At 36.9% G+C, this 21,993-nt stretch overlaps 1 protein-coding gene across 4 annotated transcripts in view; it reads left to right on the forward strand.

The window, feature by feature from the left end:
- The window catches only part of sorbs2a (sorbin and SH3 domain containing 2a), a 109,719-nt gene that overhangs the window by 47,107 nt on the left and 40,619 nt on the right, over positions 1 to 21,993 (forward strand). For 2 of the 4 annotated variants that reach the window (XM_057842875.1, XM_057842876.1), the window contains exons 4-13: positions 51 to 77; positions 151 to 269; positions 4,690 to 4,980; positions 10,220 to 10,346; positions 11,583 to 11,743; positions 14,074 to 14,140; positions 17,550 to 17,600; positions 17,660 to 17,837; positions 19,361 to 19,475; positions 20,037 to 20,108. In XM_057842875.1, the coding sequence (XP_057698858.1) occupies positions 51 to 77; positions 151 to 269; positions 4,690 to 4,980; positions 10,220 to 10,346; positions 11,583 to 11,743; positions 14,074 to 14,140; positions 17,550 to 17,600; positions 17,660 to 17,837; positions 19,361 to 19,475; positions 20,037 to 20,108 (1,208 nt within the window). Of the gene's footprint in view, positions 1 to 50; positions 78 to 150; positions 270 to 334; positions 806 to 4,689; positions 4,981 to 10,219; positions 10,347 to 11,582; positions 11,744 to 14,073; positions 14,141 to 17,549; positions 17,601 to 17,659; positions 17,838 to 19,360; positions 19,476 to 20,036; positions 20,109 to 21,993 lie in introns of all 4 variants that reach the window. The other 2 variants (XM_057842874.1, XM_057842877.1) reach the window with 2 other exon arrangements.

Consider the following 21,993-nt stretch of genomic DNA (forward strand, 5'->3'; position numbering starts at 1 on the left):
ATTAATATTACTCCAATGAATTTAAGCGAGTTTGAACTTTGTTTTCGCAGAGAGCGGCCCTCACTCTTCAGACTTGAGTAAGTCCCGTCTTTTCTCCGGCGTCCGTCCACTTTTCAATCCAATCTAATGAAAGCAATCCTTGAAACGCAGATCCTTGGCGCTGCGGCAGCGCCACCGACGGCCTGAAGAACGGCGACGGCATCAGCTCGTCGCTGGCCGCCAAAGGCTTTCGCAGCGTCAGGCCCAACCTGCAGGACAGAAAGTCGCAGGTAAGACATCTTCAATTTCTTATTGACGCGTTTAACTCACGTCATCTATTGTTTTTGCACGTAAGGATGACAATCACGTTCCCCCGCCCCCTTCACGAAGCGATAGTTTCCATTTCACGCTCGCCGACGCTAACCCGTCGTCGACGACCGACGACACGTGCACCGCGACGAAGCTAACGTTCTCGGCCGTAAAAGATTCCTTCGCGTTTAGCCGCACGGAAACCGGCGCTAACCCACGCCCTGACCACGCTTCGGCTAACGCGTTAAACCGGGAACGTAAGATTTCCTGCCTGTCGATGACCCCCGTCACCGTCCCGGACCCGCCCGAGCACCTTAACGCTAGCACCCCGCCCCTTTCTCCGGCCACGCCTCCCCAGCCTTCCGTGAGGACTTCCTCGCTGTCGGTCAAATTGCTCTCGGGAAGCCAGAAAGATCCGGAGAGTGTCCCGGCGGGGTCGTCGCCAGGTTTAGATTCGACGCGAGACCCGAAGGCTCCTCCGGGGGTTCCTCCCAGACCTTCTCCTGCTGAGCTGTTGGTACAAGAAACATCTTTTTATCTTGGTGGCATTAAGGTGGAAGAAAAAGCAATACGCAGTGGTAGCGCTATACGATAGAACAGTATCTATCCACGCCGTAAATAAAGCTGTTCCTGGAATGCTTGTTTTGGCCAGCAGATGGCACTCAATTTGCGCTACCGTGCTACATCGAAGAGAAGGATCCAGCTGCGGCTGGCAGTACAAACCAACCGCGCCCCCTTCTTTCAACGACCCATCGGATCAAACGTTCATCATCCGACAACCACGCCCCCTGCTTTTAAAAACCTTCACCGTTATATTTCAGAATGATTAGATATGTTGTATATGGGGGACTTGCCCATACAGTGAGGAAAATAAGTGTTTGAAGACCCTGCGTTTTCCTACTTAGAAATGATGGGCGGGTTTGAAATTTTCATTGAAGGTGCTTGTCTACTGTGAGAGATAATCTGAAAAACAAAATCCAGAAATCACAGTGTATGTTTTTTTTTAAACAATTTATTTATATTACACTGCTGCAAATAAGTATTTGAACCAAGGGCGTAGGTTTGCATTGGGACGGTAGGGACTAGACATGTGCCGATTACTGTCTTCAAGGTATACCGTGGTATGAAAACGTCAAGGTTTCAATACCGCAAAAATTTTCCGTCATACCGTCCCTAAGGTATTAGCTATTTTATATGTCCCAAAAATGTAGAGAGAAATCTCTCACTTGCAGCTGCAAAGCTCACCCCCCCCCCCCCCACCACCACCACCACCACCGGTTGTTGCTCAGTGTCATTGAGTCAGCTGTGCTACACGGTGGCTGGAGGAGGTAAAACTCCTGAACTTTTTCCCCCATCGAAGAAAACAAAATCGCTGGTACGGGAATCCTTCGGCTACAGAAAGATTACAGACGGCCGCAGCTTAGAGGAGGAGGGCCAACCGACATGTAAAACATGTTTGCGGAGAGTAGCTGCCGAGGAGGCAATACCTCCAATATGATTTTGCATTTGTATAAAATTAAAGGTTAGTAAACACTGTCATGAATGTCATGTTTCGCACCAGCTATGAGAGTTAACTCCAGTGTGTTTAGTGTGTCTAGCAGTGGTAAAAAATGTTTTTTTCTCTGGCAACTGTGTAAAATTGATACTAGTCATACACACGTGCTTTTTATGGAAACTAATTTGATTATTTTTGTCCGGATGGTAACAATGTTGAGCTGTGGTTGTGGGTTTAAGCTCACCTAAAGGACTGCATTTATTTAGATATTTTATTGAGAATATTTCAGTTATTTTTTTGTTATTTTTAAAATTTATTTTAACTTAACATCATACATCTGTTCCAATTTGCTAACATGTTTTGACATGTTTTAACATGTTTATATTATATTATACTTATATTATACTTTTTCCACTTTAAATAATAAAAAAAGATTTTAAAACTTTTTGCTTTTCAAAAAAAGTGGCACTTCAATAAAAAAAATATATATTTCAAATAAAAGAAATATTTTCAAAAAAATAAATATTTTAGCAAATGATTTTTTTTCTTTGATGAAAAATGTTTTCTTTGATTAAAGCAACTTTTATTGCGATTGAATGATTTAGACACAAACGTCCTACCCATAATATGGCTCCAACACAAAAAGGATTGCTTCGATCAAAGAAAACAGTTTGAATGAAAAATAAAGTGTTCAAATGCGAATTTCTGAGTCTCAAATATTTTTTCACCTTGAAACCTTTTTTTCTACGATTGAATCATTATTTTTGATTGAAGTGATTTTTTTTTTTTAAATATATTTTTTTTGTTTGAAGAAACTTATTTTTGATTGAATAATAAAGACACAAATGTCCTAGCCAAAATGTGGTCCAAACGCAAAATTACATGACTTCAATCAAAAATGTTGTTTCAATCAAAAAAAACTTGACTTAAGTCAAAAAAAAATTTTTTTCAATCAAAGAAAAATAGTTTTCAAATATATTTTTTTTAGTTTCAAATTTATTTTTGCATTCAAACACATTTTTTTTTGATTGAAGTGACTTTTTCTTCGATTGAAAATATATATTTTGATTGAAGCAGCTTTTTATTTGATTGAAGCAACTTTTTTTGTTTTGATTGAATAATAAAGACACAAATCTACCTCCATAGTCGTCTTATAATCAGGGCCGTCTTATATTCAGGCCAATATGATACTTTTTTTGCCATTATAGAGTAACGTGTACTTGCACATCCACTCCAGGGGTGGCAGTGGCGCTCTCATTTTCAGAGTGTGCGCAGTATTTTTGAACAAAACAAGACCACAGTAGAAGCACACCGCAAAGAGATATGAACAGCTGTCCTCCATTTTCGGGCTGGGCTCAAGCAGCTGCCTTTTCCGGTTCTCACATGTCCGCCCAAGGAAACCCATATTCAGCAAAGGAGCGTCACGACAACCGCGCTCACCTCTGATTTTCCCCCGGCTGCCGAGAATTCGCTGTTTTCGGGCCGTTTGGTTTTTACCTTCTACTTTTAATACAGTGGGAGACGAGGAAAGACAACCCTGTTTACCGTGTCTATAAAATGTTTGTAGCGGACAGCGGGAAGCCAAATCAATTAAGACATCACTTAAAGACATTTGACCTCACTCTCATTGATAAGCCGCTCAATTTTTTTTCAGCAAAAAAGTGCCAAATATCGCCAACAATCGTCCCGGTTTGTCAGTGTTATATCAGTAAACTAGAGAGCACTGTTTATTAGCATGCTCAGTGCTAAATAACCCCAAACCATTGCAAAGGAGCTGATACTGCGAGCAGCAAAAATAAAAACTGTCCCTCTGTCCAATGACACTGTCGTTTTTGTTCTATTCATTTTTGTTTTGCGGTCAAATTTGACATACTATTTACATTCTCAGCAGAGTTGGGGGGCGCGAAACATTCCTGAGGGGGGCGTAAAAGAAAATAACTGAGAAGCACTGCTCTAAACTTAACCGGGTTTGAGCCCTAAACCCTAGCATTCTTTCTTACAAAATAGAAAATGTTATATTCCTTTTAGCCCTAAACTTAACTAGCCGTTGGAATATTATGATTCATATAATCATATCAAAAATGTGACTATAAGACTTTAAGCTCTTGTCCCTTGCTTTCAACGACCCATCGGATCAAGTGTTCGTCATTCCCCAACCACGACCCTGCTTGAGTACTGCATGCCGCAGCTGGACCTACTGGACATCCAAGGATTCCATATGTCGTCGTAGTACTGCCCTTTCTGGGCAACCACAAGTACGGTGGCCCTGAAGTGCAAAACACGACGGCAAATCAAAAACATTTGCGTCACGTCCGTTTAATATGATGGAATCTATTTTGCAAAATATGCAAAAAGTGTGTATTGCTCTTTGTGTTGCCGTTTTGGTGCTACCAACAAGTAAACTAATGCTATTTTTATTATTATTTTTTTTTCATGTTAGAAGCTTGTTGACATACTGCTATGTATGATTGTTTAAACGCCTGTGTGCGGGGCAGGTACGCAATTTTGCTCCAATGGGTGGAGGTCACAGTGTTGAAATAAGAAAAAACACCTCACTTTATCTTACTAGGTAAACTAGTGATAAACTTATTCGTAGGAGGGTGCATCTTAGCTAGAGGAAGAACTCATTTTGCCATTTGCGTAGCTGTCGGCCATATTGGGAAGGGCAACCGGCAGTTGGAAACTACTGTATGTCTCAAAGAGTACATATCATCGGCACTAGGGGTGTGACAAAATATCGAAAAGGCTAATTGGCGCGTTATTTCGTCGTACTCCCCGATACCGATGATGTCATTTTATCACCGTAACACTAATTTCAGCAGTGCCTTTTATCCATGCGCAGCATGAACTCGCTACTCACGCTAACCGCTAACGAGCATCGCGACTAAGCTTTGTCCCGTTTCCAGGGCGCCCCCTCCCTCGACCCGGCGGCACGCGGCCCCCCCTTTGTCCGCTCCCTGGACTCGCTGGCGTCCAAGGGTCCGTCGCCCGGCCCGTACGCGGGCCCCTCGCCGCCCGCCTCGCCGGTCACCGTGTCGGCGCTCAGCCACTGCTCGTGGTCCACGGCGGGCGGGCTGGACGAGCTGCGGATCTGTAGCCTGGACTCGCCCGGCGCCTCGCCCACGCCGTCGCCCACCCTCAGCCATGTCTCGGTGTTCGCCGCCGGCGAGGCTCTAACAACGGCCGCTGTCACTAACGTAATTATGATCGTCTTGACCCCAAACTAAAGATTTAACCCTTTATAGGGCAAGGGAATGTTTAAATGGAGGCTCATGTTTTAGTTCCATTATTAATCAAGCAAAATGAAATAACAGTAAATATGTTTTTTTTATGGAGAAAACCAAATATTCTGTTTAAAAATTAATAATAATATTTTTTTAAATATTTTAACTTGGGGGGGAAAAAATTAAATTAGTACAATACAATAGAACTTAAATTATTTAATTTTTAAAGTGTTTTAAAACAAATCAAATATGTTTTTAAAGATTATGTTGTAATATGAATATATATATCTAAATCACGAAAACTAAATATTCTCTAAACATGTATTTTTCATTACTTTTTATGGAAGAAAGAATTTGTTATAGAATAATTACATATTCTTTTTAGATGCTTATATTTTCTTTTCATTAAAAAAACCAAAATGTTTATTCTTTTTCTTACATAAGTATGGGAAAACGTGATGATTTAATTTTTTAAAAATGTTTTAACTTGGAAAAAAGAAAGGAAACAAAGAAAATATATTTTTAAAAAATATTTTGTAAAATGTATGTATTTTTTTAATTAGGAAAACTAGATATTTTCAAAATGTAAATGTTTCCAATTACAGTGGTACCTCTACATACGATCACTTCGACACACGATCTTTTCGACATCCGACGTAAAATTTGAGCCGCCATTTGTTTCTACATCCGACGAGTTGCTCGAAATACGACGACATGACAGCACTGCAAACGAACGCACGGTGGATTTTCTTGTGTGAGAAATCAACACAGTTTTCAAAAAAACGTTGATACAGTTGGAGAAACAAGGAAAAAAGTAATGCTTACCTTTGAAATGAAGATGCAAGTTATAGAAAAATATGAGCTTGGGGTGCGCGTCCCTGAACTGGCTCAACAATATAGCTCCATGGTCCTCTTCCGACCACCGTTCGCCACTATTTATAAGTTAAGGTGACAATTATTATTGTGGTAACATTGCCAAGGAAATCGCCAGCTTCGTCACGTTTTTATCATTTATTTAAGAACTTATCCAACACAAAACGCCCATTGTCTTAAGCAGTTGACTGCTCTCAAGAAAACGAAAGTATTATCTCTACCGCACCGACCTATCTCACTATGACGTCAGCTTCGCGGTGCGTTCAGGGACAGTAAAAAGTGTCCGCCATATTAGAATCCAATTCGTTACATTATTTACAGGAATAATTATTAATTATTCTTCTTATTATTATATTATTCTGACTTATTTATTTATAACTTATTTGTTTTTCTATGTTTAATTGCCATTTGTAACAGTGCCAGCAGTATTTATTAAGAATTTAGTGTATGTTTTTAGGCTTTGGAACGAATTAATGGAATTATAATGTATTCCTATGGGAAAATCCTGCTCGACATACGACCATTTCGACTTACAAACAAGGTCCTGGAACGAATTAAATTCGTATGTAGAGGTACCACTGTATTTTTATTAAAGAAAATACATTTCCAACAATAACTTCAATATTCTAGTTATATTTTTAAATGCTTATTTCGTTGTTGTTTTTTTAATTAAAAAAATAGTTTAAAAAAAAAACGTTAATTCAATTTTCTACATTAAAAAATATGGGGAAAATAATTATTTCATTTTTAAAATGTTTTGTCTCAGGGAAAAAATGGGGGAAAATATTTTTAAAATAAGTTAATTTGTAACATATTTACTTTATTAAATAAGCTAAATATTCTCTAAATACTGTATATATATTTCAAATTATTTTTATCAAAGAAAAAAATGCCATCACAGAATTAAATATTGAATTTATATTTTAAATGCTTAATTCTTTTTTTTTTTTTTTTTTACTTAATTTTTAAAAAAATATTTATTCATTTTTTTACATACATAAATATTAGAAAAATAATTATTTAATTTTTAAAACGTTTTATTCTGTAAAAAACAAAAATGGGAAAATTATTTTTAAAAAGCTTAATTTGTAACATACATTTTATTAAATAAACTAAATATTCTCTAAATACTGTAAATATATTTCGAATTATTTTTATTAAAGAAAAAATTGCCATCAAAGAATTAAATATTGAATTTATAACTTTAAACCCTTATATTGATTTTACTTTAAAAAAAAAAAAAAAAAAAAAAACTTTTTTAGATTTTTAGAAATGTTTAGTCAATTTTTTTTCATAAATAAATATGGGGGAAATAATTAATAATTTTTAAAACATTTTATCTTTGAAAAAAATGGGGGGAAATATTTTATAAAAGTTTAATATGTAGTATATCTATATTTTAATTAGATAAACTAAATATTCTCCAAATATATATTTTTCTCATGACTTTTTATGAAAGAAAAACTGAATTTGCCTTCAAAGAATTAAATATACTATTCATTTTTTCTGATGCCTATTATTTTTTCCACTTTTTTAAAAAATATATTTAAAATAAAAATATTTAAAAAAAATTTTTTTTGGAAGTAAATATTCAATATTTAAAATGTTATTTAATTTAAATAAAATACATAGTACATATTTCCTTTTTTTCTTCTTTTTATTCAAAACGTATATGTATATTAAATAAAAGAATTTTTTAAAAAGTATTCTCTAACACTCATCTTTCAATGCCATTGATGGCGTCCAATCCGTTTGGACTGAGAGGGAGCGAATGAACGTTTGTTGTTGGTAGCCAGTGACTTCACTGAGTGCCCTATAAACGGTTCATCTGCCTCTAACTTTTCACCATTCCAGACCACTAACCTGTCATTGCGACGCCTCTGCAACCTGCGCTCGCTCGCTGGCTCGCTTTCTGTGTAACGCTTCAACTCCAACGCATAACTTGCTTTCTTATAAAAGTTTGTCCCTCAATTTCTAATGCTGAACGGTATATATCGCCAAATGATATAAAACATCCTATGGCTATTGTCATTATCGCCGTAAATAGACCTGTTCCTGCCACGCACATTTTGGCCAGCAGATGGCGACCAATTTTCACAGACTTGCTAAATTCATAGGATTTTATATGCCGTAAAATACCACCAAATGGCCTGAAGATGCCTAATAGTTAGCCAGTTGGCTACCCCTGCCTACTGTATGTGAGCGATTCATGCCAGACGATTGAAACCAGCAACACATACAGTATAATCCTTCAAATATAAGTATTAACTCTTTCAGTGTCATTACCTATCCATGTGCTGTTAATTAGGCTATTGCGAGTAGAGTAGACGTTTAATTTGCTTTTTAAATGCATTGGCAGTTTTTTGCTGTCAATAGATTTTGAGCAGCTCTTTCATTTTTTTCATGGATTTTCTTTTTATGCATTTTTTGCCAGTTTTTTTGTGGGATATCAACGTTTTTTTCTGATTTTTGGAAGGGTTTTCCTGTTTTTGTCGTTTTTCACGGGGCTATTCACATTTTCCTCGTTTTTCCAATTTTCCTAGTCAATGGTAGTTAATAAATTAAAATAATGGTACAATGCTAACCTAATACTGCTACTTCCTTTTTTAACACTGGCCTCTAGGTGGTGCAAAAAACAATTAACAAAGATCATCACCCAAACAGTGAACATAAGTAGGGCTGTCAAACGATTAAAATGTTTAATTTTTAGTTAATCGAGTAAAAACTAATCGTAATTAATCGCAATTCAGACCATCTATAAAATATGCCATTTTTTTCTGTAAATTATTGTTGGAATGGAAAGATGAGACACAAGACGGATATATACATTCAACATACGGTACATAAGTACTGTATTTGTTTATTATTACAATAAATCAACAAGATGGGATTAACATTATTAACATTCTGTTAAAGCGATCCATGGATAGAAAGACTTGTTGTTCTTAAAAGATAAATATGAGTAAATTTTATATTAAAACCCCTCTTAATGTTTTTGTTTTAATAAAATTTGTAAAATTTTCAATCAAAAAATAAACTAGTAGTCCGCCATTGTTGATGTCAATAATTACACAATGCTCATGGGTGCTTAAGCCCATAAAATCAGTCGCACCCAAGCGCGAGCAGAGGGCGACAAAACTCCAAAAACCACAAGTAACAAGTTGGCATTGCACTGTGCTGTCATTTTAATCTGTTTGAGCGGGCATGTGCGTTAATTGCGTCAAATATTTTAACGTGATTAATTTAAAAGATTTATTACCGCCCGTTAACGCGATAATTTTGACAGCCCTAAACATAAGTTATTCTATTATATTGGCTATATATCATCTGATATCAGCCGATATTGAAAAAAGACCATTTATCGACCCGATATATCGGCCGACCTTTATAAGAAAGATCATCGGCCAAACAGTGAACAGTTATCCTATGATATCGGCTGATATTGGGTAATCTTGAAAAAAGTCCAAATATCGGCCCGATATATTAATCGGTCAGTGTATATGTCGATTTATATAATAAGAAAGATCAGCACCCAAACATAACAGTTATTCTATTATATTGGCTATTGTATATATCTTCTGATATCGGCTGATCTTGAAAAAAGTTGACTTTTATAAGAAAAATCGTCACCCAAACAGTGAGCAGTTCTCAGTTATCTTATTATACCGGCTGATATCGGGCAATCTTGGAAAACAGTCCATATATCGGCCCGATATATTGGCCAGCCAATTTATTGGTTGAGCTTTATAAGAAAAATCAGCACACAAAGATAACGGTTTTTCCATTATATTGGCTATATATCATCTGATATAAGCCGATCTTTAAAAAAAAAAAGTTCATATATAGGGCCGATATAACAGTCAACCTTGAATCGTGATAAGGGATTTTTTTTTCCCATTTCGCACAGCACTTTTGTGAATATTTTGTTTGCCTTTTTAGTTGTCAGGGAACTTGAAAGTCCCTCCCTCCTGTGTAGCATAACTCCGCCCATGCCTAGTGACTCCGCCCATGCCCAGTTACCCACTGGCTACTATTTGACGAAATTCAGTGTGATGATTTCCAGAGAAATTCATGCTTTTGCTGCTTAGGATCACCAACAGTGCTAGTTTTGTGCTTCTCGTTTAGCAGTAGCTAGAACTAACTCAGTCATTTCTTTTGAGTGTTTAGTCATGTGTCGCTGTCTGGCATGTAAGATCTCCCTTTGAGGGGAGCCTTCCATTGTATCCGCATCGTTGGACGTCATCACTTCGCTAACAGAAGAGATTTGTCTTTCTGTTCACTAATACTGTTTAACTCAATCCGTGCAATTTTAGCTGAAGATATGTACTGTTTGCGGCAGGGCCAGGTGCTCTCGCACGCCATGAACGGGGGCACGGGGCACGCCCAGAGGCCCCTGTCGCCGCCGTCATACCCGCCGCCGCCCACCTCGCTCCGCGCCGGAGGCCTCAGGCAGAGTCGAAGCTCAGGTGAGAAGCTCCGAGTGCATCTATGAACAAAAAGCGTGAACAAAAACATCCTCTCGTACACCTCACTCATAAGGTCATATTATAACTGATATACTAATATTTTATGTCATGTAGAGCTGCCTTAACAGGGAGCAGTTGAATTCAGTCATGCTAGACGAATTATGGCGTATTCACCGTTGCCACCAGATGGCAGTATATGTACCCAAATCAATAAAACTAAATGCAAACACCTTCAAAACAAACCATTACAACGCCACTTTAATTACAGTGGAGTGCTGGCGAGGTCTTTGGGAATTGATGTCATCGGTAGCGGCTAGTAGCGAGGCACGTCCCACGTTGCTAAGATGTTGCTATGGTAGTAACTCAAAAACTACGCGGTCAATTAAAAAAATATTTGGTAATATGAGTTTTGAGACAATGAATGATGCATTTAATACATTTTAAACGAGTAAAACGCCCATTAGTTGAAGTCTTCACCTGCCCTTTAACTTTAACAAGCAGACGCCAGCAGCACTGCTGACCGAGAAAAGCAGCAGGAGGGAGAGTGAGAGTCTGTACGTGATCAGATTGGGACATCTCTATAAAATACTGAATTTATTTATTTAATTGGGAAAAAAATTGCAAGGGATCACTGTAATTGAATCCTCCAAGCAGCAAAATTTGATTCAAAGCTTTTTTTAATGGAATTACTTGAGTTAATCGATGAATCATTGCAGCACTAATGTCATGTAAACTGGTTGGTTTGCAGATTGTTTTTTTTGTTTTATACTATACTTTATACCATAACCGTGATTCAATTGTGAATGATTCCTTTTCAGGACATTTGGGCTCATTTCAATTTGTATTATTTACATGGGACATTTATTTTCTATAAATTCAGTTGAAGTTCTGTTATTTTTCACAGAATGTTCATTTTATTTGAAACATATCTTGAAGTTGTTACATTTATCATTATTCAAGCATACAGTGGGGCATCACAATAACACGTTACACACGTTAACAAGTGCACGACCACATATATCGGTCTGATATCAGTGTTGGATTTTTAGAGTTTGGACAATATCGGGGTATCGGTTTTTCGGTTAAAAAGTCATTATCGGACAACTATAATTATTATAATTTGTTTGACTTGTGACCAGATCTTTTGATATTTGCCGCTGCCATCTAGTGGTGGGGTGTCTGAAATTCTGATATCTCGATCGTACATCGAGCTAACCCCCGTTTTCTCTGTTTTAGAAGGTAGAGAGGCCTTCACCAGGGAGTCCGCCAGCTACGGCGGCTCGGTGCCCATCGCCCGTTTTTCTGAGGAGGAAAGCAAGGTGTCCATCATCAAGGCCCCTCACTACGAAGGCATCGGACCCGTGGACGAGTCGGGGATTCCCATTGCCATCCGCACTGTGAGCTTTTTATCCTTTAGTCTGACTGCATTGTGTGCTGTCAAGTGTTTAATTTCATTTTAATTTATTTACAAAAAAAACTCAAATGTTAACTCTTCTCCATTGGTGGGCTTTATTTTTGACCCCAAAAATTAATACCTCCTTCAATTGTGCATTTTTTTTAAACAACCAGGGATTTTGGTTTTTTAATTCATGTAGTTTTGAGGATCTTTTTTTTTTTTTTTTCAGTCACATGGCAACAGTAGTTGTAAACAGTAATCTGACAACAGTTTTTTTAGGGGTTGTGGTCAGGCTGAATTGGTTTGAATAGCAACCCATGACTTAATGGGCAAGAGTTAGAGGAATAACAAGAGGGGGTGTGGTGGGGGGGTCTTAAAAGAAAGGCAAAGCGTCCTATTGTGAGAGGACAAACATTTTTGCGGCCTCTCCATTTGGTCACCGTGGAGAGTGAAGTACTAATTGCGTGCTGGAGCCCACGCTCTCCCTCACTCTGGAGCCTCGTCATTTCTTCTCTTTTTATTTAAACGCAGGTCTTAATGCCGCTGGATAAAAGCGGCGTTAACTCATCGGCTGCTGTCGACGGCATTAGATGTCCAATTAATCCACAATCTAACCCTTTTATTCTCCTTTGCAGCTGCTTAGACACTAGGCCTGAATGACATTGGAAAAAATGATCATTGTGTTTTTAGGGGGGGTTTGCAATTTATTGCGATTAGGCCTGTCACGATAACAAGTTTTAGTGGGGGATAAATTCTCTCATAAATTATTGCGATATGCGATATTATTGCGCCTGCGCCCCCCCCCCCATTTTTTAAAAACCAATTTACAGTAAGAATACAGTATTAATAATACTAATATTAAGTACACCCATTTAAACGCAATAAACATTTACTCTTAAATTCAAAAATACTTTTTAAGAAATAGCAACTAAAAACAATAGACCATGCATCTTTTCAGTAAAAGACAACAATATTAATACCGCGCAGAAACACAGAATAAATAAAATGTCTTTTTCAAGGAAAGATAAAATTGCACTTCAATAACTTTTCTTAACACACCTAATTGGACACAACGCAGAACATACTGTATACCATTTGCAGCCACAACTGACAGTCATGGTTGCCCAACTTCCCATCATGCATTTGGGCAAAGCAGGAGACGATCTTTTTCTTAACACGCCTAATTGAACACAACGCAGAACATAGTGTAAAACATTTGCAGCCACCACTGACAGCCATGGTTTCCCAACTTCCCATCATACATTTGGGCGGAACAGTTAAATCGCTACTGTATCATTTAGTGAACGCACAACAAAAATAATATTCCTATCTCTCACAAAAATAATGTTCACCAAAAGAAAAGCACTCAATGCAAAGAGAACTGTCATTCCCAATCAAAATAGCTATGCAAAAACACATAAAACTCGGACTTTGCCTTGGCTAGATCTCTAATTAATTTAAAACTCGCCATTGACACCTTGTGGTGTATTTCAATCACTACCTCAGGTAGTTAAAGACACTGTGGCAGTACGGCAGGGAGCCCGATGTGACGGGACTGACGTCAACAATAGCGAGCTATTAGTTTTTTTTGTTGTTGTTGTTTTTTCAACGAATTTTCTTTTTCTTTTTTTTTTTTTTTTCAAACACATTAAAATGACAGTACAGTGTAATGTCCACTTGTTACTTGTTTTTTGGTGTTTGGCGCCCTGTGCTGGCGCTTGGGTCCAACTGATTTTAAGAGTTAGTACCATGAGTGAGCATGGTGTAATTACTGACATCTACAATGGCGAGCTACTAGTTTATTTTTTGATTGAAAATTTTACAAATTTTACTAAAACAAAAACATTAAGAGGGGTTTTAAATTATAAAATTACTATAACTTGCACTCAAATTTATCTTTTAAGAACTACAAGTCTTTCTATCTGTGGATCCCTTTAACAGAAAGAATGTTAATAATGTTAATGCCATCTTGTGGATTCATTCTTATAATAAACAAATACAGTACTTATGTACAGTATGTTGAATGTTTATGTCCGTCGTGTGTCTTATCTTTCCATTCCAACAACAATTTACAGAAAAATATGGCATATTTTAGAGATGGTTTGAATTGCGATTAATTACGATTAATTCATTTTTAAGCTGTGATTAACTCGATTAAAAATTCTAATCGTTTGACAGCCCAATAATGAATTTTTTTAGAATTAACAAAAAAAACTGCATTACACTCCAAAAAAAATTGAACCACAAAAAAGGTTTTACAATTTTGAACTCATGAGCTGCCACAGATGACCATTCGGACAATATGGTTGATATTGTTTTTCCTTTCCCTAGACGGTGGATCGTCCCAAGGATTGGTACAAAACCATGTTCAAGCAGATCCACAAGGTCCACAAAGCAGGTAGATCCTGCAAGAAACTTGAATTGCTTTGCATTCCCACAACTCATTAGTTGACTAATAAGACTCTGGGAAAGGCGGCCCAATTTCCAGGCCGGGTCCGGCACAGGGCTCCTTTGTCCCCGCGCCCGTTGCGTAATCGCCTCCATTGTCACTAAATATGACGAGCGAGATGCCATCGACCTGTCAGAAAAGTTAAATAACGGAGGAATGAAAAGCCTGTCGGCTGCCGTCGACAACGCTAAAAGTCCAATCCATTTGGACTGGGAGGGTTGGCAGCCTCCAGCTTCAAATGGGTTGGACGCCTACTGAGTCATTTCAAGTCACGGCAAAAGCCCGAAGAGACCTTTCACCGCCCCTGCTAAAATAGGCTCATGTTGGTAGAGGCGAAATCCCCATTAAAGCAGGTATGTCAAACAAATTTTGGTTTTGGGGCTTGCAGTCTTAAAGCAATCGCCACCGATTAATACATACTAGGGCTGCAGCTATCGAATATTTTAGTAGTCGATTAATCGATGGACTAGTTAGTTCGAATAATCGAGTAATCGGATAAGGAACATGAAAAATTCAAACACCTCAGCTGAACCTCAAACTTTTTTCTTTTTTTTTTGAGGATCTACGTACAACAAAACAACTGGCTAACTTGCCAGAAAAATTTCGCTAGCTTAAATGCTATAAAATGCCTATAATGCTAAAAGTTGTTTTTTTTTACAATGCTGTTAACAAATGGTTCAGACACATATTCCCACAAAAAGCGACTGAATAGACTAGAGCTGAAACGAATACTCGAGCAACTCGAGTAACTCGAATTTAAAAACTAATCCAAGTAATTTAATTCACCTCGAGTAATCGTTTCATTTTGACAACTCTAAGCATCACGTTTTGCTCAGACTACTTTTAATGCGGGACAACGCGCTGACGTCACGTGCGTAGAGGAAGAAGCAATAAAAAAAACAAAAAAAACTCACTGCAGCCGACAGCCGCTACAAACGACGCCGATGTTGCGAAAAACTAGCCCGCGTGATGCTACTGTGGTAGCAGGTAGCGTCTGATGCGTCTCATAGAGATCACATGTATGTTGGACTAGATGCGAAATGACAGAGTCAGTGGTGTTAGTAAACAGCCGCCATCTTAAAGCAGTAGAGCGCTAACAAAGAGCGCTTAGCGCTAATAAATAAGATTAACGTTACTGTCGCTCGCTCACGTAACGTTAGCCCTGCGGAGGGCTAGGTTTCTATTAATTATGACCACTGTCGATGCATGGCTAACGTGTCTTACATACAGGCTTTAACATAACATAGCGCTGTGGAGTGATGAGGGTGTAAAATAAAAACTTAATAATGCTAAATATCAATTTTAGCTCAGTAGTCATTGCTGGATAAAACAACAAGTAGCACTGGTCCCTTATGTGCTCCAATACAGCCTGTATCATACATTTATTTTGAACACTGCAAAAACTCAATATCCTATCAAGACTTAAAGTTTAGACTAACTTAAAACTTCACGAGAACTTAAAGATAGCTTGACACAAATAGAAATTCAATTGAAACACGTGGGGAAAAATCCTAACTTTTAAGTGATGTGTGTTTTCAAGCGTAACGCCATTTTTAGGTAAGAAATGTATATATACAGTACTGTGCAAAAGTTTTAGGCAGGTGTCCTGCCTAAAACTTTTGCACAGTACTGTATATATATTTTTTTAATTATTAAATTTATTAGGATCATGGAGGCTTCCACTTGGGGAAAATATATACATACAGTATATCCTGTATATACATAATATAATAAAAACATACAGTACTGTGCAAAAGTTTTAGGCAGATGTCCTGCCTAAAACTTTTACACAGTACTGTATATACTGTATATATATTAAGATCTAAGTTTTTTGAGTGAAAGCAGTGAATTACTTTTTTTTAAATTTTTTATTCTAGTTACATCTGAGATGCAATTGTTGGCTGTTTTCAACAATGTACATCGAAAATAAAGACATTGATTGACTGAAAATGGTTCAAGATTAGATGAAATGTCTTTTTTTCTCCTGTATATTTATAATTGCTCTTTACCTAAAAAAATGTTTTATCCGATTAATCGATAGAATTGTCAGTCGATTACTCGATTTCTAAAATATTCGATAGCTGCAGCCCTATATAATATATAGAGCTGGGAATCTTTGGGCACCTAACGATTCGATTACGATTACGATTCAGAGGCTCCGATTCGATTATAAAACGATTATTGATGCACCCCCCTCCTTTTTTTTTTTCTCTTTTTTTAAAAAAATGTTTTTTACATTAGTTCCAAAATTGTTCAAAAATACTCTCAGGCTAAACCACACTATTATTTCAGTATCAAGTTAACATATAGCAGTAAACAAATATACAAAAATAACATTAAATAAAAAACTCCAGTCCCCATTCTGTATCAGCAGCTTTAAATTACATTCAATTAATTTAATGTTGTGAATCAACCGTTAAATTTGTAAAAATTGCTCCTGTTATTCCATAATTTCCCTTTTGTCTACTTTCGACATGTGAAAGTTTTAAAACTATTTTAAAGATAGATTCAAGTCAATATTTTACCGATTTAGGAGTATTTTAGATAAAAAGTTAATTAGGTTTGCTTGGAAGGTTGGCTACAACAGCCTTGCAGGGAAGTGTACTGCTTTAAGATGGCGGCCGTTTATAACGTCCGCATCTAGCTTTTTGTAGATGTGCTGCTAACACTACCAAATCTATATTGCATCTAGTCCTATATACTGTAAATGATATCCACCGTAACATTATATGGATGTACAGCTTTTCGGCAGCAGTCAGGTATGTTGTTGTGTTTTTTTATCTCGTTGCGTGAGTTGAGCTAGAGCCGTGAGTTGAACATTGGCATTACCCGAGGGGCCGGGTAATGGGAAGCATGATGTTTAGCTACTCTCGCTCCGTTCCGTCCCGAAGACGGCGCGGAGCGCTGAGTGTTGTGTACTTCCGCTTTACTTGACATATTTCAATAATCGGAATTTGGATGTTTGTGAATCGTTCTCGAATCTTCCACGGCTGAATCGCGAATAATCTAACAATCGGAAATTTTGCACACCTCTAATAATATATATATATATAATATACCTAAATAAACTAAATTATGAATGCATTAAAAACATTAGCTCAAACAAAAACTTCACTTACGTTGGTCTTAACAGGGAGTAGTTGGATTCCGCCATGTGAAAAGAGGTAGACCAGAGGGCGTTGTATCCACCCTAATCAATAAAACTAAATACAAACACTTTCAAAATAAACCATTACAACGGCACTTTAATTAAACGAACAGTCGAAGCAACAAGATTTAATTCGAATATTTTTTCCTAATCGAATACTCGAGTCAATCGATTAATCGTCGCAGCACTAATACATACTTTACTTTTCAGACGACGACTATTCGGACACGTACAGCGCGACGTACGCCATCGTCAACAACGGTAAGCTACGGTCACAAGAAGCCGTCGGGCGGGTCTGATACGGGGTACCTGTGGGACAGACGACTACGGCGTGCCCCCCGGCGCCACCTTGGCCCACCCGGCCCCGCGCACCCACACGTACCGGCCGCTGGCCAAGAGCCCGTCGCCCTCTCCGTCGCCGGTGCCTCCCCCGCCTCCGCCCGCGCCCTCTTTGCTCCAGCTGAGAGCCCGAGACAGCGACCGCGACACGCCCGACATGTGAGGGAACATTGTTTACCCTTATTTTTGTAGTCATTTTTATTTTATTTTTATTTTACTATATTGGCAATGTGCAGTCTGAAGCACAAAAATTTGGCAAGGAATACAGTGGTACCTCTACTTAAGAACGTCTCTACATAAGAAACGCCTCAATGGGAAAATATTGCCTCTTGTTAACAAAAGAAATTTAAGGATAAGAAATGCAAAAATACAGTATGGGTGGCACTTGCAGCTCCCAGACTTGACGGAACGTGACATACTTCTAGCTGCTCTGCCATTGGCTATTCTCTAAAATTCTTGGCATCCAATTGGCTAAAAGGGACCTCTACTGTATGTGTATGTGTGTAGAGATACCACTGCATTGTATTAGCTTTATCAATAATTTTCCATAGTCAGCTTTCATCATATAGTGCAAAATCTGAAAATCTGAGTATTTTTTCCTTTAAAAAAAAAAGAAAGAAAAAAATCCTTTTTTTAATTCAATAATTTTCCATAGTCAGCTTTCATCATATAGTGCAAAATCTGAAAATCTGAGTATTTTTTCCTTTAAAAAAAAAGAAAGAAAAAAATCCTTTTTTTAATTCATTAACTACCAAAAACATAAACAATGCTGTTTATGATGTTCAACTCAAAAAGGAGTACCGTATTTTTCGAACTATAAATCGCACCTGAGTATAAGTCGCACCAGCACAAAAATGCGCAATGAAGAAGAAAAAAAAAACTTATAATTCGCATTTTGGGGGGAAATTGACTTGATAAAATCCAACACATAGAACAGATATGTCATCTTGAAAGGCAATTTAAAATAAAAAATACAATAGAGAACAGCATGCTGAATATGTGTACAGTATGATAATGTTACATGTATTGTACATCTATTAAGAGTTATTTAGATAACTATAGCATAAAGAACATACTAACAAGTTTACCAAACCATCAGTCATACTCCAAAACCCCAAAATAACATGTGAAATGATACCATAATGCGTTAATAATTTCACACAAGTCGCTCCAGAGTATAAGTCGCACCCCCAGCCAAAGTATTAAAAAAAACTGCGACTTATACTCCGAAAAATACGGTAGAAACAAACTTTTTTTTTTAATCAAATCAAATGCAGGTCATTAAAAAGCATTAAAAGTCATTAAATAAATTTTGTGAAAATTCAGGCCTTAAAAAGCAGTAAACTAAATATTCGAGGCATTAAAAATGATGTTAACTTGACAGTTAAATAGTTTTTTGAAAATAATATTACAGTTGTCTGATATTATCGGGTAGCCGGGATAAGAGAACATAAGAGAGCCGATACTACCTAACAATATCGGCCAATGAACACATTTTAAAATTATATCGGATAATAACATCTTTGTTTTTTTATCATCGGTTTTGGGTCAATATCAGGGACGTGGGGGGGGGGGGGGTGCCTTAGCACCTGCCCCTTTGCCCTTACATGCCCAAAGTGCCCCTTTTAAAAAGACAACTCAACTCAGACAACTCACAATTTGTGTGTGATTTTCATCTCTAGGAACGAATGGGGTCCACCCGACAGGAAGGTGGACACGCGAAAGTACCGTGCCGAGCCAAGGAGTATTTTTGAGTACGAGCCAGGAAAGTCCTCCATTTTAGAGCACGAAAGACCCGTAAGTATTTCCTATTTTTATTGATTACAGCCAATAGAAACAACTTCGTTTGGGTCCAACATGTGCAAGACGTGGTCCGCAAATGCCCCAAAATCCTGCTCCTGTAACGAACAGGAGAATAACTTATGTTGTTATGTCCACTCATTGTGTTTGAAGGTAAAAGTTGCCACTACCAAGATGGCCGCCGCACGGGCACGCCTTTATGCCTGTTTTTGTTTCTTCTCGTCGTTTAGAGACTTAATGAAAACTACAGGCATAAAGCCCGATAATAAATCTGTTGTAGTATTTTGCCTACGTGGCGGCCATGTTGGTAGGGGCAACTTTCACCATAAAACACAGCTAATTATGTTATTTTACCACTTATAACACGAAACCTAAAAAAATAATACATTTAGAAAGTGACTTGGAAATTCCTGAAAATCAAAAAAATCAACAGGAAGTGACCCTAAAATGAACACAAAAGTGATCCAAAGTGAAGTCATCCAAGGTTTTGGTGACTTCTCTCCATACTTTTTCTTCCTTGTCTCTCTTGCCACTGTCACGCTATTTTTTTGTTTTCAGAGCTATGATGACATAGATTTAGAGAACGAGCCTTGGTATAAGTTCTTTTCCGAGCTGGAGTTTGGCCGCCCGGTAAGTTAGCTGCGGGCCCTCGCTAGCGCGGCTAGCACAGCTAGCTAGTCTTTTCCAGTCTAGGATGTGTTTGTGTGTGAGCACTAGTTGATTGGCCGGCTAGGCATTAGAGCTGCCACGTACCGTTACGAGATGAGCTCTTTTCTTGCCGATGACGGCGATAGGCGTCCAATCCGGTTGGACAGGGAGGGTTGGCAGCGATGGAACGGGCCAAAGAAAATCATTGCTGTTTTGTGATTTTGAAGAAAAAAAATGTGAGCAGGAAAATGAATTGGAATTTTTTTTTTTTTTTTTTTTTTAATTCAACATATTTAAAAAGAATAAAATAACAAGGACGGAAACAAAAAATAGATAAGAAAATGTTTTTTGTTTTTTTTTTGGTTTTTATTCAAAATATTTTAAATTTTAAAAATGTTAAAAAGGGTGTTTTTTCATTTTTTAAAAAAATCTTGTAATCCTTTCATGAAATAAAAATTGTAAACAAAAAAGTAGAAAATATTCCAGCTTTTTTTTTTTTGCTTTTATTCAAATATTTTTTAATAAATACTGTATAAACAATGAAATTAAAATTAAATTTAAAAAAATACAAGTAAAAAACTAAAAAACTATTTCAACTTTTTCTCTTATGTTTAGATAATTAATAAATTTTAATATTTAATTAAAATAGAGTTTTTTTAAAACTGAACAAATGAACCAAAAAATACTTTTCGTTATTTATTTCAATAAAATGTGACCAAAAAGAAAATCAAATATGTTAAATATGAGAATATTTAAATGTTTGACTGTCAAAGTATTCATAAATTATAAAGCAAAATAAATCCAAATATATAAATCATGAATCAAACAAAATAAATAATAAAAATGAATATATGTATAATAAATATATGTAATAAATATATTATTACATATATTAAAATCACAAAATATACAAAATAATAAAATAAATATTATCTGCTGTTTGTTTTTTGTTTTTTTAATTAATGAAAATTTTTTAAATTAAAACAATATACTGTAATTTCCGCACTATAAGGCGCATCTGACTATAAGCCGCCACCCACAAAATTTATCACAAAAACGATATTTTTTCATAGATAAGATTATAATATGATTATATGAACGACATAAGACCAAACAAACCACCATGATTTGCAGGCAAATGGTGCAAAGTGTCATTGCTTCAAAAAACTTCATTTGGCCATCATTGCTCCCTTGGGGTAGACAGTCAACCTCTGCTGTCAACAGTGTTGTTGTCCAACATGCCTCCTAGCATGTATAGCAGCGCTACAGATGTAAATAACAATCAAAATGCATGTTCTGTGCTCATTATTTCTTCAGTTACTGTTCCAGTTGTTTCATTAATTGTTAGTTATGGTATTTGGTAGCACATTAATTGACAGTGGCACCATGAGATTGTCATTAGACAATCACAATGATGACATGACACTGTCATGAGCATTCATGAATGCTTATAACAGATGTCATTTAGTGTTATCCGGCAAATGATCTCACTTTTGAATGGATGTAAAATATCCCAGCTGGACATGAATGGAGTTAATGACATAGTTTGCCGGATGACACTTAATTACATCTGTCATAAGCATTTAGTAACGCACATGAGAGTGTCATGTTATAATTATGACGGTCTTATGACGCCCGCTGTCAAATAAAGTGGTACCTATTAATCCAAATAAATAGTCCGAAAATTTCGGTATACAGTTAAAAAAGATGTGGTTAGTTTTGAGGATTCATCCATGAACAAAATTTGATACTGGATGAGTTGTGGCAGCTCTAGTGGGCATGATGTGTTGGGTGCTGTGTCTGACAGAATTTATTTTGGCTTTTTGTATTTAGTTTGATAGCAGAAATTGATATACATATTCATTTT

This window comes from Corythoichthys intestinalis, chromosome 8 (genome assembly GCF_030265065.1).
Source record: "Corythoichthys intestinalis isolate RoL2023-P3 chromosome 8, ASM3026506v1, whole genome shotgun sequence".
Taxonomy (NCBI): Eukaryota; Metazoa; Chordata; class Actinopteri; order Syngnathiformes; family Syngnathidae; genus Corythoichthys; species Corythoichthys intestinalis.